Source organism: Alosa pseudoharengus, unplaced genomic scaffold (assembly GCF_046254945.1).
Source record: "Alosa pseudoharengus isolate Yale_2024_CS ecotype anadromous, Long Island Sound unplaced genomic scaffold, YU_APseudo_1.1 YU_APseudo_1.1_scf_7, whole genome shotgun sequence".
Classification (NCBI taxonomy): Eukaryota; Metazoa; Chordata; class Actinopteri; order Clupeiformes; family Clupeidae; genus Alosa; species Alosa pseudoharengus.
The window spans coordinates 6,917,971-6,932,515 of NW_027468859.1; the positions used below are offsets into that span (position 1 = coordinate 6,917,971).

The following is a 14,545-nucleotide window of genomic DNA, read 5'->3' on the forward strand; positions in this document are numbered from 1 at the left end:
TATGTGTATGTGTATGTGTATGTATGTGTATGTGTATGTGTATGTGTATGTATATGTATATGTGTATGTGTATGTATGTGTATGTGTATGTGTATGTGTATGTGTATGTATATGTGTATGTATGTGTATGTGTATGTATATGTATATGTGTATGTGTATGTGTATGTGTATGTGTATGTGTATGTATATGTATATGTGTATGTGTATGTGTATGTGTATGTGTATGTATATGTGTATGTATGTGTATGTGTATGTATATGTATATGTGTATGTGTATGTGTATGTGTATGTGTATGTGTATGTATATGTATATGTGTATGTGTATGTGTATGTATGTGTATGTGTATGTGTATGTTTATGTGTATGTGTATATGTAAGCTTATGTGAATATTTACGGTGTATTTTCTTCCTTGAGCCCCGTGGTGAGTCAGGAGAGACGAAAGACACCTACTTGCCAGGATGACCATGTCCATCCCCCAGAATATGCTCATGATCCAGCCCACCATGACGATGGCGGTGAGGATCTGGATGAAGGCGGCAGCGATGTTGAGCCAGAACACGCAGCACATGTGCCGGTCCGGCAGGTCCGTCCTGGCACCACACAGCACTGTGAATGCCGAGATGAACGTGCCTGTGGAGGAGGGAGTGCAGGAAGACCAGCACACACACACTCACACACACACACACACACACACACACACACACACACACACACACACACACACACACAGACACAGAAACACAGACACACACACACACAAACACACACACAGACACACACACACACACACACAAACACACACACACACACAAACACACACACACACACACACACACACACACACACACACACACACACACACACACACACACACACAGAAACACAGACACACACACACACACACAGACACAGACACACACACACAAAGAGAGAGAGAGAGAAAATACCAAATGAACAAGCAAGAAAAACTCCACTTGGTTGCATATGCACCCTACCATCTTGTTCTCGATATTCAAGCTTAGATCAAATACTTGTTAGATGTGGACTTATCATAAAGCCTTTCACGCAGCTTCCCAACCTGTTGGCATATCTCTTCACTCCGAGGGTTTGTGTATCAGTCTCTCAGTCTAAGCCTTCCTGCTTGTGTAGTTCTCGCCACCATTTTAAAGCAGAACTGTACTCAGTGGCTCTCTGCTGACCAGTGCAGGAGCGAAGGCCATGAGACAAAATGGACGGAGGCCAAGAGTAAACAAGCAGTGCCATGTTTTTCTCCAGAAATCTGGAAGTAGAGGCTGCTTGTAAATACTGTATACTGTAGCTTCTTTCCCATAACACTGACAGCCTATCTCCAAGAACTCGACAAATAAACCACTCGTCATCAAGCCTTCATTTCAGCCAGCTAGTTCAACAGCTAGTTTCCTATACAGTACATGCAGGGACGTGAAGGGGGTAGGCGTATACGTAGGGTGCTCAAGCACTAGCCCCTTCGACCCTTAATGTGTGTTTGTGTGTGTGTGTCCGTCTTTCCACCCACTTCAGTTAGTCTCTCATGCCGGGCCAACCCTTGAAATCCTCATGGTATTTATGTGTGTGTGTGTGTGTGTGTGTGTGTGTGTGTGTGTGTGTGTGTGTGTGTGTGTGTGTATTTGTATTTGTAAACTGTCTTATTCAACTGACTTCGGACATTTTGATTTACAGTGCTAAACAAACATTAGCAGTCACTGTAGTAGTACGTGATAAATCTCTCTGGATTTTTGGTGCCTGAAACATTGTTCTTTGTGCTTGAGCAACATAACACAGGAAAAGAAAATGATTAACAATTAAGAGCACAAAAACTGTGTCATGCTATTCCACAATAGCATTCCTCCTGTTTTGGCAAGGGAGCCAATATATTCCACCCACAACCACAATGTTTTCTCTGCTAGGAAAAAGTCCCGGTCCAAGTAAAAGTGTGTGCCAAATACCAGATAGACCTCTTCTCAGGCCCTCTTTTGTAAACATACTTCTCTGGCTTGGGCTATAAAAACCCAGTACTTATCAGCCGGGCCTGAAACTACAGATCTTGAGGACTATAAGTGACTCGTAATAATATTTTGTCTGTTTCCTGCTACACCTTTGTATGGGTCCTTAACTGAATTAAACTAAAAGAGCACTCAGGGCCAGATGTACGTAGATTTGCGAATGCAGCGTTATCAGCTTTATGGCCAACCCGCAGAAAGCGCACACTGAGCTTCTTCAGTTTACGTGGTATTTATCAAACCTGCCGTTCATCAGGCATTTAAACCTTTCTCCGCCCCCTACCGCAATTTGCGTACATTCACAACTGAGAGGCATACTGTACTTTAGTCAAAAGTGCAGTTGTTAACTGGCACACCATGATAAAAGTTATGAAAATTTTATTTTTTTGTTTTATCTTGCTCTATTAGAGTGTAGTATGAAAAATGTGATTTTTTTTCCAAAGGACCCTCCCATTCAATTTCTATGAACCTCTACCAAACGGTTGAAGTGCCTGTTTATGGTAAAAGTCAGTTATCTGACTTTGGCATGAGATTATTGTGTTTTACTGAAAGAAAAAAAAGAATTTCCCCAAAAAAGTGGTATTATCTTGTAGCCCTGGTCCCAGAGTTTAAGAAATATCATGTTAACAATAAATAAACTTGTTCACTCCCACTGTACCTGCAGACCACTTAAGTAAATTTACCATTGAAATGAATGGGATTCTATGGATTTAGGTGAAGAACGTGTACACATAATACATTTTGGTCTGTACCATGAAGAGAAAACTGATTCAACTATATAAACCGTATATATTTTCTGAACACTTAGACCCTCAGGATGTGATCTAACATGACATGAGACATGTCCCACCCTCCTTATTAGTATGCAGCCTAGGGCTGCACGATTATGACCAAAATGATAATCACGATTATTTTGATCAATATTGAGATCACGATTATTTATCACGATTATTAATTAATTTTAGTGACAAAAAATATTTTTTCCCTAAACATATTGGACTTGCTATCTGGCTCACCCAAATTCTTTCCCCTCACATTTACTCCCCTAAATTACTGCAAATATAGATTTGACTGTGACTTCCAAACTTCCAAACAAATGTTTTGTGCGTGCTACTTTGTTAATATTTGGGAAAACGTTAACAGCCCACTGGAATCCTCCCAACGCTCCCCATTAGCCACTTAAGCTCTGCTTCTTGTTCATGAGTTCACTGTAATCGTTTAGTCCAGGGGTGTCCAAACTTTTTGACTGAAGGGCCACATTGGGTTTTGAAAATTGGCCAGCGGGCCACACACAAATAATAATAATAATAATAAAAATAATAATAATAATGTTTTGTATTATTTAAATGACAAAATAATTTTGTTGTAGAAAATTAATTTCTTAAGAAATACTGTTAATTTGATGCTGTTTAATTCATGTATAAATGGTGCACAGTCACTTTAAGACTCTTTGCCAGCTCCACTCAAATAGCCTATGGCTAGTGCTGTGCCTATGGCTGTGCCCTCTCACAGTTTATAAATGGTCAGTAGTGGTAACTACTGTTGCCATCGCCCTCTCTCCCACGCTCAAATGCGTCCCCAATTAAATGGACTAGCATAACGTAGTTCGATCTGCTGCAATGGAGATACTATGTATCTCGATGTGACAAGCTGTTTTGACATTGACATTGTAAACGTTCTCTAAGAAGAGTGTAAAGCAGTTTGCAGTAGCCTAAAGTTAACCACAACGTCGTCTATCGCTGGAAAAAAATAGCTAGCGGCCTATGATAAACTAATAAATGTTCGGCGGGCCGGATTAAAGTGCATGGCTGGCCGCAGTTTGGACACCCCTGGTTTAGGCTACATTTTCATTATTGTTCACTCGTTTTGAGTAGGCTGTGTCTTGAAACGCATATGCATTGTAGGTTGCACATGTAGCTTATAAAATACATGAATAAAATTCACGGATCCCGTCGTTAGCTCAACTCTTATTACAGTAGGCTATAGGGTATCGGAGGAAGCAAACAAAGACTGAAAGTTAACGTGATAAAAAAAGGCATGGTTTACGTCATGTGATGTGTTTCACGGTATGAGTTGAGAGCTGAGAGATATTTTTGGTTAACTAAACTTGCCTGAAATCAGAAATATTTTCGAACAATGGATGATCCGCTTCGAGGGACAAGCTCTTGGCCTTCTGCTGTGCCACACATTTGATTTTTGATCGTCGTTTATTGTATAGTCTAACTAGCCTACTAATTGTTAACATAATGTCACTAGTCCACAATGCATCAGGCTGAACAGTGCAGGGAACAGCTGTCATTGGTAGGCTGCATGCAGGCACATGGTCAGACAGGTTTAAGGAGCGCTTGATTTGTTTTGTAGCGGAGCGTTCTATGGGTTACCAGGTTGGTTCTATGGGTAGAGCACGCATTTGAAATATCGCTCGATCACGCAAATTTGATCGTGGGAAGCCAAAATCATAATCGTGATCGTGATTAAAATTCGATTAATTGTGCAGCCCTAATGCAGCCCATGCATAACACATTAGGTATTGGTAAATCGGGTATATGGCTGATACCTTTAGGTCTGTGCCATTAAGGAAAAACTGGTTCAACCATATAAACCATATATTTTCTGAAAGCTTACACTCTCATGATGTGATCTAACATGACATGAAACATGTCCCACCCTCCTCATTAGTATTCTGCCCATGCATTACACATTGGGTATTGGTAAATTAAGCGTATGGCTGATACATTTTGGGCTGCACCATGGAGGAAAAACTAATTAAACTTCCTAAACCATACATTGTCTGAAAGCATATACCCTCAAGATGTGAACTGACATGGGTTTTGACATTTGTCACCCTCCTCATGACATGATAGCCCAAAACGGTATTAGCCATATACACTATTTACCAATACCCAATGTATTATGCTTGGGCAGCATACTAATGAGGAGGGTGGGACAAGGGTTAAGTTAATTGTTGACAACATTAAAAGGAATCAAACGTTAACGATCATGAAATAATACAATACATGATGTCAACAAGCAGGAAGATAATGAAGAGCAGTATTTCTACTCAAACTGTATGTATGTATGGTTATGAATGGAGGAATGAATGCATATTTATGGAAAGGAACAATGACAACTTCAGCAACACACACACACACGCACACTAAATTCATCCAACAGTATACAAACATGCAAGCCAGTTGAATTATTTTGATGTACAGTATAATAACCCCTCCCTCTCTCTCTCCGTGCTGTCTGGTGAGCTGTGTATTGCGTTTGCTCTGGTGATGAACGTGGCCCGTGGGGTCAGGCGATTGCTCTGGTGATGAGTGTGGCCCGTGGGGTCAGGCGTTAATGCTCCTCTAATTACAGCATGTGATGTGCGCTCATTCCACACACACCAATCCTATCACAACACCACCACTCCCCACATCATCACTATAACGCTCTCTCTCTCTATGCTCCTCTCCTCCTCCTTCTCCTCTCTCTCTCTATGCCCCTCTCCTCCTCCTCTCGCTCTCTCTATGCTCTTCTCTTCTCCTCTCTCTCTATTCTCCTCTCCTCCTCCTTCTCCTCTCTCTCTATGCCCCTCTCCTCCTCCTCTTTCTCTCTCTATGCTCTTCTCTCCTCCTCTCTCTCTATGCTCCTCTCCTCCTACTTCTCCTCTCCTCCTCCTCCTCTCTCTCTCTCTATGCCCCTCTCCTCCTCCTCTCTCTCTATGCTCCTCTCCTCCTCCTCCTCTCTCTCTCTATGCTTCTCTCCTCCTCCTCCTCTCTCTCTCTGCTCCTCTCCTCCTCCTCTTTTTGTCTCTCTATGCCCCTCTCCTCCTTCTCTCCTCCTTTCCCTCTCCCCTCCTCAACTTCTCTTTCTCTTTTTCTTTTAGCCTCGTCTCTTAATTTCTTTCTCTCTCTGTGTCACCTCTCTCTTTCTCTGCCCTTCCTCTCCTTCTCTTTCTCCCTCTCCTCTTTTCTTTCCCTCTTTTCTGTCTCCTCTTTCTTTGTCTTCTTTTAGTTTCTCTATCTTCTCCCTCTTTCTCTCTCATCTCTCTCAATTTAATTCAATTCAAAAAGGCTTTAATGGCATGCCATGACCATTCACAAATAAAGCGTTGCTAAAGCATATAGAGCATATAGGTTTAGAAAACATCAGAACATAACAAAACAGAATCTCTCTCTCTCTCATACGGCCACAACATACGTAAACAGAACCCTGTCACAGTAACCGCTGTTGCCAGAGCGGTGTCACCTGACACGGTGGTTCCTAGTGTGGCATCCCCCCTGGCCTCCCCTTGCATACACCACATGCGTGCGTGCACACACACACACACACACACACACACACACACACACACACCAACCATGCTGTGACACACATCCACCTCAGTACGCCTCATTACCCAAATACTCTCACACCTCCACCACCTCCTCTCCTCCCCTTTTCCTCTCTACCACCCCCACCCAACCTCAAGCTCTTCACGAGCCCAAGAGAGGGTGCGACCGCGATGATGACAGGAGGTTTACTGCGAGCGCTTGCTCTGTCTTCACACATCACACGCTCAATGACTGTAATTTTCTCCAGCGTTCGCATTTAGTGCCCACTGGAAAAGTGGGAGGTTAATTATCTACTTTTCTACTCTCCCTCTCTATCCCCCTCTCTCCCTCTCTCTATATCTCTCTCCATTTTTTTGTCTCTTTGTAGCTGTGCTCGTTTTCTGAAAAAAAAAAAAAGCGAAAGAGGTCCCAGTTGAAGCTGCTTGCTGCTTAGAAGTGATTGATGGAAATGGTCCATTCTACAAAGTAATCAATATTTTACTGTAAAACCTTTTTACCCTTTTTTCACCATCAGATACAATAAATACGCCAAAATGTTGCATTTAGTGTCTTAGCCTAGCTCAGAGGTTTAATGTAGAGCAGTTTGAAAAACTCTCTTCAACTTGTGTGATAGAAATCTGCAGAGCATCACATTTTATACTAAGTTAAAAATGTCATATCGCCCCATATATGGTGCCTAAGGAAAAGGCCACTCCAAGGCTCGCTATAAAAAACCTTTCAGAAATAAATGGATGTACACTTACATCTAATGTACACCTAATTACGGTCAAAACAACTCCTTCAAACACTTACCTTTGCCATGTCTACCAAAGTTACCATCTCATGTTGTGTTCATGAGGCTGTTTAAATACGGCATAAACAAAAGACCAGAGCTGACCAGAACTGAATGAGTGAAGTATCCTGTACTGACGAGGACAAGTGTTTTCAAAACTCCATCAACTTGTTACAGCACAATTGCTTCCTAAATTGTTTCCTTCTCTTCCTCACTTCCTCTAAGGTCACAAGTCCATTCGCACCAATAAAAAAAACCCCACTAACAAGTCATTCCAATAGGGTACATAAAAGTAATTCTACAGGCCATTTTATTAGGGCAGCGAAAAGGCTGACAGAGCTCCTTAATTACCGTGGCACTAAACATCTTTTCCGTGCTAAATCTGCCCTGACCTAAACCACTGAAACACGATCTCTGTAATTCTCTCCGGCATGTTCTCCACCGCAAACCCCGATCAGTGACTCCGAGTGACACAGAGTACAGGGGTATTTGACAACATTGCCCTGTAAAGCCATACATCTTACATGTCAGAGGCAACATTGCCCTGTAAAGCCATACATCTTACATGTCAGAGGCAACATTGCCCTGTAAAGCCATACATCTTACATGTCAGAGGCAACATTGCCCTGTAAAGCCATACATCTTACATGTCAGAGGCAAGGCATCTTTGGACAGATACATGTCGTTAATCACAGAGCCCCCACGTTGGGCTTATGCTCTCTCTTTCTTGCCCTCTTTCTCTCCAGCTCTCCCTCCCTCTCTCTCTGTGTGTATGTGTGTGTGTGTGTGTGTGTGTGCCATGGTATGGCATGCTGGACTCTTAACATTCACTTGTTGCAGTAAATAAATTGGCTCTTTACAGCATCCAGGGTCAACATATAAAAACCATCAGGGTCTGATCCCTTTCATTAGCACTCCTAAAATAGCAAACACGTGCCTGACATTACATGTCTCTTTTGCAGACTCCCATTCAAGAGAAAGTGAAAGAGAGAGAGAGAGATAGAGAGAGTGAGAGAGATAGAGAGAGATCTGCTCAGAGAGACTGACATCTCGTCGTCTCCCAAAGTCCAGCCCGAAAATTGAAAAATCTCCCGCTGTACACGAGGAATGACCTCAATTGAAGCAAGAGCAACACTTTCATGTCAAGGACGATGTCTTCACATGGGGAGTGAGTCATGGCTGAACAACAGCAGCTAGCAACAGCTGCTGGGCAACAATTTCTAGCTCTTTACAAGGGATTACTTTGAAATGCTTACTGTCACCAACTCACCTGTTTGGAGTTGACAGCATCATATAGTGCTCAAGTCACTGAATGTAATCCTTAAATATTACTGCATTAAGTCAGAAAGAGGTGATGAACCACTCAATACACTATGTTCAATAATTACTAAACATTACTACTTCGAGTCAGACACCAATATTGAACCACTGAACCATTCAGAGCAGAGCAAGCAAGGGACCTTGTTGACGTTTGTGCACATACATGACGTACTTGGCGACCTCGAGAAACAGAGATCTATGGGGAAAATCGTCGGAATTCTCCTTTAAGGGAGAAGTGTGTGCATAAGCCAGGGAGCAGGAGCCTAAGCCCCGCCACATGAGGGGAGGATGTATTTTAAGCCACGGGAACCGTTCACACTTCATTTCAAACCCAGCGCTCTGTCATCAAGCTGCGAGCATAACGGAGACAGAGAAAGAGAAAGAGAGAGAAAAGGAGCGAGAAAGAGAGAGAGAGAGAGAGGGAGCGAGAAAGAGAGACACATAGCAACTGTATGACGGATTGTTGTTGAATGCTGTCAAAAGCTAAAGGACACAGGCTATCAGTTAGCAAAATGAGATCTTGAATTAGGATTTCAGTGTTGACTTGAAACATAAGAGTAGAGCAGAGGGTAACAGCACAATGAAACTTGCGGCTCTGCTTCCATAGGAACACAACAATAGCCAGAGTCCATGAGGCAATTAGATTAGGCAATTAGAGGGATATTCTGATTAAGACAGACTGTAAAATGTATCATTGAATTCCTCTTGGCGTTCTCTTTGACCTTATCAGGACTCAACTTCAGCACAGAAATCTAACAGCAGGCATACTGTTTTGGTGTGAACTCATTCACTGATTTGTTTCCAAAATTGTATAATGATGCTCATTACTACATTGTGGGTCTGCAGAAGAGGCAACACACACAGGGGATACAATAGATTCCATTCATCTGGTATGATGAAGGAATGTGTGTTATAGCGAAATCATTTCACTCCTCTTTTTTGTGACCAAGAAAGCTTCTCTCTGGAACAATGTCATTCCTTGACAGGTTTTCTTTATTTCCTGAGATGTTCTGAGGCATGAAAGACCAGACAGGCACCCAAAACACACTTCAGACATGACTGTCTGTTTGTATCCCAGGGTCCTTGGAGTCTTCTGAGATGAGGAGGAAAAAAAGCTTTTAGAGTAATTCACCACGTCCTGTGCAGACACGAAGGGCAGGAAATGGGGGTCAAGGACCAGACCAGCGTCACGTCCAAACAATTTTTATCTTGAATAGACGCTCGGAAATCCGAAAGGAGTCTACGAAATTAAAACACATATGAAATATTAAAAAGGGGAGGAAGAAGAAAGGGTCAAGAGAGAGAGAGAGAGACAGATGGGTTGTCTGAAATTCTGCCTCACCAAAAATAGCACAGGCTTTGGTGTGTGCACAGAGGAGTGTGCTGAATGACCCAACACTTCTTTAATTGGCTGATAGATGCCAGCTGGGTCCTGAACCCCGAAGCGGTACTCTATATGTAATTTGGACAGGCACTTTGTGATGTTACCATAATATTCACCTTTTAAAAATAGGTCTGAATAAAGCACCAACCCCATTGAAGCCCCTTAACCAATGATGGAGTCTGGTTTGGATGCAACATGGACAACAGCATGATGGGGCTGACAGCTGACAGCATCTGCCCCATTGTAATAAAGAAAAATGGTGAGCCCTGCCCTCTCTCTCTCTCTTCTCTCTCTCTCTCTCTGTCCGAACAAGACATTTCAGAGAAAGGTCACAGAAAGGCCAAAAGCATCCAATATGAAAGAGAAACATCCTTTAACCTTTCCTTTTTACCCTCAGATCAGCAAGTCATGTTTGCGGATGGAGGATGGAGGGTATGGAGCACAACGGCTTCATATAGGAGCAAGCAGCTAATTCATCATGAAATGTTCCTCCCTGATAGCAAGCAATCACAGAGAGAGAGAGAGAGAGAGAGATTCCAGCCATGCTCCTCTTTGGCACTCAGCAATGGGGGCCTTTAGAAGCATCTGCTGCCATGGAAACTAGGGATGGGAGTAATGGCACAATAGGCCTCCCGTACTGTTGTCAAAGGTGGAGAATAAAGGCATGCACTGGAAGTTCTCTTTCATCTGTGGATGAGGGGAAAACGTAAAAAGAGGACAAGACCTCTCTGGTGTGTGTGCACTCACAGCAAAACAAACACCTTTAACCAGCTTGTGTTGTTCTTGCTGCTGATAGATGGAAATTTTGGGGTCTTTAATAGCATCATTGTTACAGTTTCTACTATACGGGGGTCTTGTCACGTGGATTAACATTAGGCTTCATGCTTATTATGCTTTAATAAACATCACTGATTACTTCTCATGGTTTCAGACCACAAGCAATCTGATTAGAAATACAGCTACACAAGACTTGCCCTGATCCATTAAATGTGTGCATTCCTTAGACAAGCTCTAATCTGTGACAGTCTGATTAAAAACCCCATTTTCCTAAAAATGTATTCCTTTAAATAGTAACACTCTGAATGTTTTTCATCTCTTAGCCAGTTAGAGTATATTAAACACAGCAACTGTTAAAATGATTTAACTGCCACTGAACGCAGTCTCTGTTACAACCAGTAGTTAAGGAAGACAAGAGCTTGTTGCTATCTCCCTGTCTACCAGAATAGTGCAGGCATGCTGCGATTATGCAATACGGAGATTTTTTTGTTGACATGTTGACATTTTAGCCTATGGCTGGGTATTTTTTATCTATCTATCTATCTGTCTATCTATCTATCTATCTATCTATCTATCTATCTATCCACAGTATCTGTGTATTTATTTGTTCATCTCCGCAGTGTGAGTTCTGTAAAAGATGACCATAGTGATGAGGTTTGCATAGCTCTTATCAGGTTACTGAGGGTGACATTTCAGGTCATGAATAGAGCAGTGCAGGTCACTAGTGACTGAGAACCAAAGCAGCCTGCACACCACTGGAGGGACTGGGGCTGGAGTTTATATGTGTGTGTGTGTGTGTGTGTGTGTGTGTGTGTGTGTGTGTGTGTGTGTGGGTGTGTGTGTGTGTGTGTGTGTGTGTGTGTGTGTGTGGTGTGTGTGTGTGTGTGTGTGTGTGTGTGTGTGTGTGTGTGCTCCGCGCTGGATGACGCACTAGTTATGCTGGCAGCTGCCCACTTCATTCCTGAGCAAACCCTTCGCCTAACCAGCCTTGTCAAGACGTCTAACCCTCCCTCCCCCTCCCCCAATTCCGGAGGCCATCTGCAGTGGGCACAGGGAGAGCCAAGAGGAACAGGTCCTCACCCCACAATGGCATTTTTTACGATGCTCCACCACAACCCTGTGGCATACCCTCAGACAGGAAGCAAACCGCCAGGGACAGATCACATGGCTCTGGAGCTATAGATCACACGAAGCCCCATGGGAAGGAACAGGGGAAGGGAGGTCACTTGTCAGTGGATCAATAAATGTATGGCGACAGAGCAGAGATCACACAACGTGGTGTTTTGTCTGCATATGTATGTTGTTGTTCAGAGCTACTTCAGAAGGCTACAGTACAGCCACTGTACCAATAAACAACCAAACAAAACAACAAAAACGAGACCTCAGAACTGACTTAAATAATAAAAAAAAACATTCTTCTTTTAAAGACAGTCACAACATGGCATTGACTTTGGCCCATACCCTACACTTCTATGCTGAGGGAATGCTGAGACTGCTCTGATGTTTCAGCCAGCTTAGCCATTCAAGCAACATTTACTCTGATACTGCCAATGCTGGGCAACAGCAGAGTCCCTACAATGACTTAAACACATCAGAAGATATTGCCCAGAGATCAGTTATGAGGTGAGAGAGATCTCAAACAGAAAGGAAAGGAGGAGGGCATTTTACAGTGGTGGCAATTACAGCGACACCAAGGGGCCAGTCCAGCTCCTTCTGTGTCCACAGTCTGTCAGTGAACTTGCCAGGCACTGGATGGTTTTACATTATATAAATTATGATGACGATTATGACCATGACTCCATGCAGATGATGGATTATTTGAGTGTTAGCCTATTTCACAGTATTAGCTGCATTGACACTGATTGAAAAGTATGCAGCTTGGCGACACACACAAAAAAAACACTCATTTGCTGTTAACTGAGAGTGCAAAATGACAACATTCGTGTGTATAGAGGCAGAATAGTGTAGAAGTAGCCTAATCTAGTGAGAATAGGCATACAGTGACACTGACAAGCTGGAGCTACACGTAAAGGTTGATTACGTGCATACATTAATATACTCCGAATTACCTTATCTATTGCAATCTCTGACATATAAGCCTTGCCCGTCATTCCGGCTCCGCTAGGTTTGAGCGGACCCTGACGCAACTAGTCTCTGGAGCAGAGACATCTATCTAATCTTCGGCAAGTAAACTTTACGTTCCGTTTTATTGCACTTCTGTCTAATTTAATTGGAGGCAGTCACAGGTTTAATATCACTGAAGCATTTGCTTCATAGCCTACGTTAGCCTACTGAGTTGTCTAACTAAGCTTCAACCACACCCTGAAGTCCACCTGAGGGTATGAGCGCTCAACGAGTACAGCCCTTCAGCTAACGGTAGGCTTCACAACGCGGACTCGCGGTCTTCTTTCCCGTGCCTAAAATGACTTCAACAAATCGTCTAAAATGTATTCACTTGCTGACAGGTGTTACCCGGCGATGCTCATAAAGTAATAAGAAGACGCTAAATAGCACAACCAAAGTGAACTCAACTTACCCAAGCCAGGCACAAACGTGTTGAGAAAGAGGCATATCACCGCAACGGGAAAAGGCATGTACGGGATGGCCGCACGTAATGGTCCTTTCTTTTCTCTGACTTGTACAACAACTCCGCTGGTTGAGGAAGAAACTCCCTTTACGTTCATTTCTGTGCCCTTCTGGTCCATCCCGTCAGTATAAATCAGGGGAAAGGATTATTTCCCCCGCGTTAAAAGTGATTTCACGAGCTCTGCGCGCCAGACCCACCGACAGTCTCCACAAGGATGTTCAACTGAACGAAGTCAGCTGTGTTTGTGCGTGTGTTGTCACTACGGCCTCCTCCTCAGAACGAGCGCCAGAGTAGGCTACTACATTAAACCTTGCATGATATATTTAAAGCGACAGTGTGCACTAGAGTCGCAACAGATGTTCTTCTCAGAGTCATAAGAAAAAAAAACGTCTAATCAGAACCACCTTTAACCGTCTATAAACGTAGCCTACCTGTTAAACTCCGAATCAGGAATTATGTACATTAGTGTAAATATAACGTTGGGAATTAGATGAAAGCAAAGAGAACATAACCAAGTACCACAATGTTTGGACTGCCAGCCTTCATGGGTTGTTATTTCAGAATGCTGTCATCAAGCAGAGCTGTTGGCCAGCACAGGATAAAAGAGATCAGGGGTAACATTCAGGGAATTAACAGCAACACATTGTTGCTGATATAAATATCAATATTCACATTTTACAGCGCACTATTGGCACACTTTGATCAGGTCATAAGGCAGAAATCTTAATGTCAAACTGGTCAAGTCTCACGTGCAGCCTACACTGTGAGAGAGAACTAGTAGATGAATTCATGACCTTGAACCCTGCTGCATCATAGGCCTATACAGTCTCAACCGTGATTGGTCCAAATCTGGTCGATGTGGGTGCAGCAGTCAATTCCACATTCGGGCAGCCAGTCAGACATATTTATGACGATGCTGTTTGAACTGGTCAGTTTTCCGTTTTTTTTTTTTTCTGTAATAAGCCCAGTATGCCTTGCCATGAAGGTCAAGTCTAGAAAATGACGCGGTTCAATCAGTTCTTGTAGCTCAAAATTGCAGATGATTCTTACTCACCCCTTTTCAGTGTTCTATTGCATTCCCACTACACTGAGGTTTTAAAGCACTTATAGACTTGAATTGCTTTGAATATGTTGTTTGACTGCACCCTCCCAAGATATAAAACCCAATGTGCTTGAGTTCGGCTAGTTAAACAAGCGGCTGCCATTCAAAGTGTAGGCTAACCTCCTTCTTCCTCTATAATTGTGTTAGCTGAGAGTGACCATGGAAACATGATGATTTCTGTTAGCAGAAGTTGACTGATATCAAACACAGGTGACAATAAGAGTTCAGTCACAAGGACACTATGTAATTTGCAGAAATG

General features: G+C 42.9%; 1 protein-coding gene across 1 annotated transcript in view; it reads right to left on the reverse strand.

Moving 5' to 3' along the window:
* The window catches only part of stum (stum, mechanosensory transduction mediator homolog), an 18,816-nt gene extending 5,393 nt beyond the window's left edge, over positions 1–13,423 (reverse strand). Inside the window, exons 1-2 of the mRNA XM_076272329.1 lie at positions 13,134–13,423; positions 452–631 (exon numbers count right to left, since the gene is read on the reverse strand). Of these exons, the coding sequence (XP_076128444.1) occupies positions 452–631; positions 13,134–13,302 (349 nt within the window). The 5' untranslated portion in view covers positions 13,303–13,423. The remainder of the gene's footprint in view (positions 1–451; positions 632–13,133) is intronic.
* Between the last annotated feature and the right edge of the window lie 1,122 nt (positions 13,424–14,545).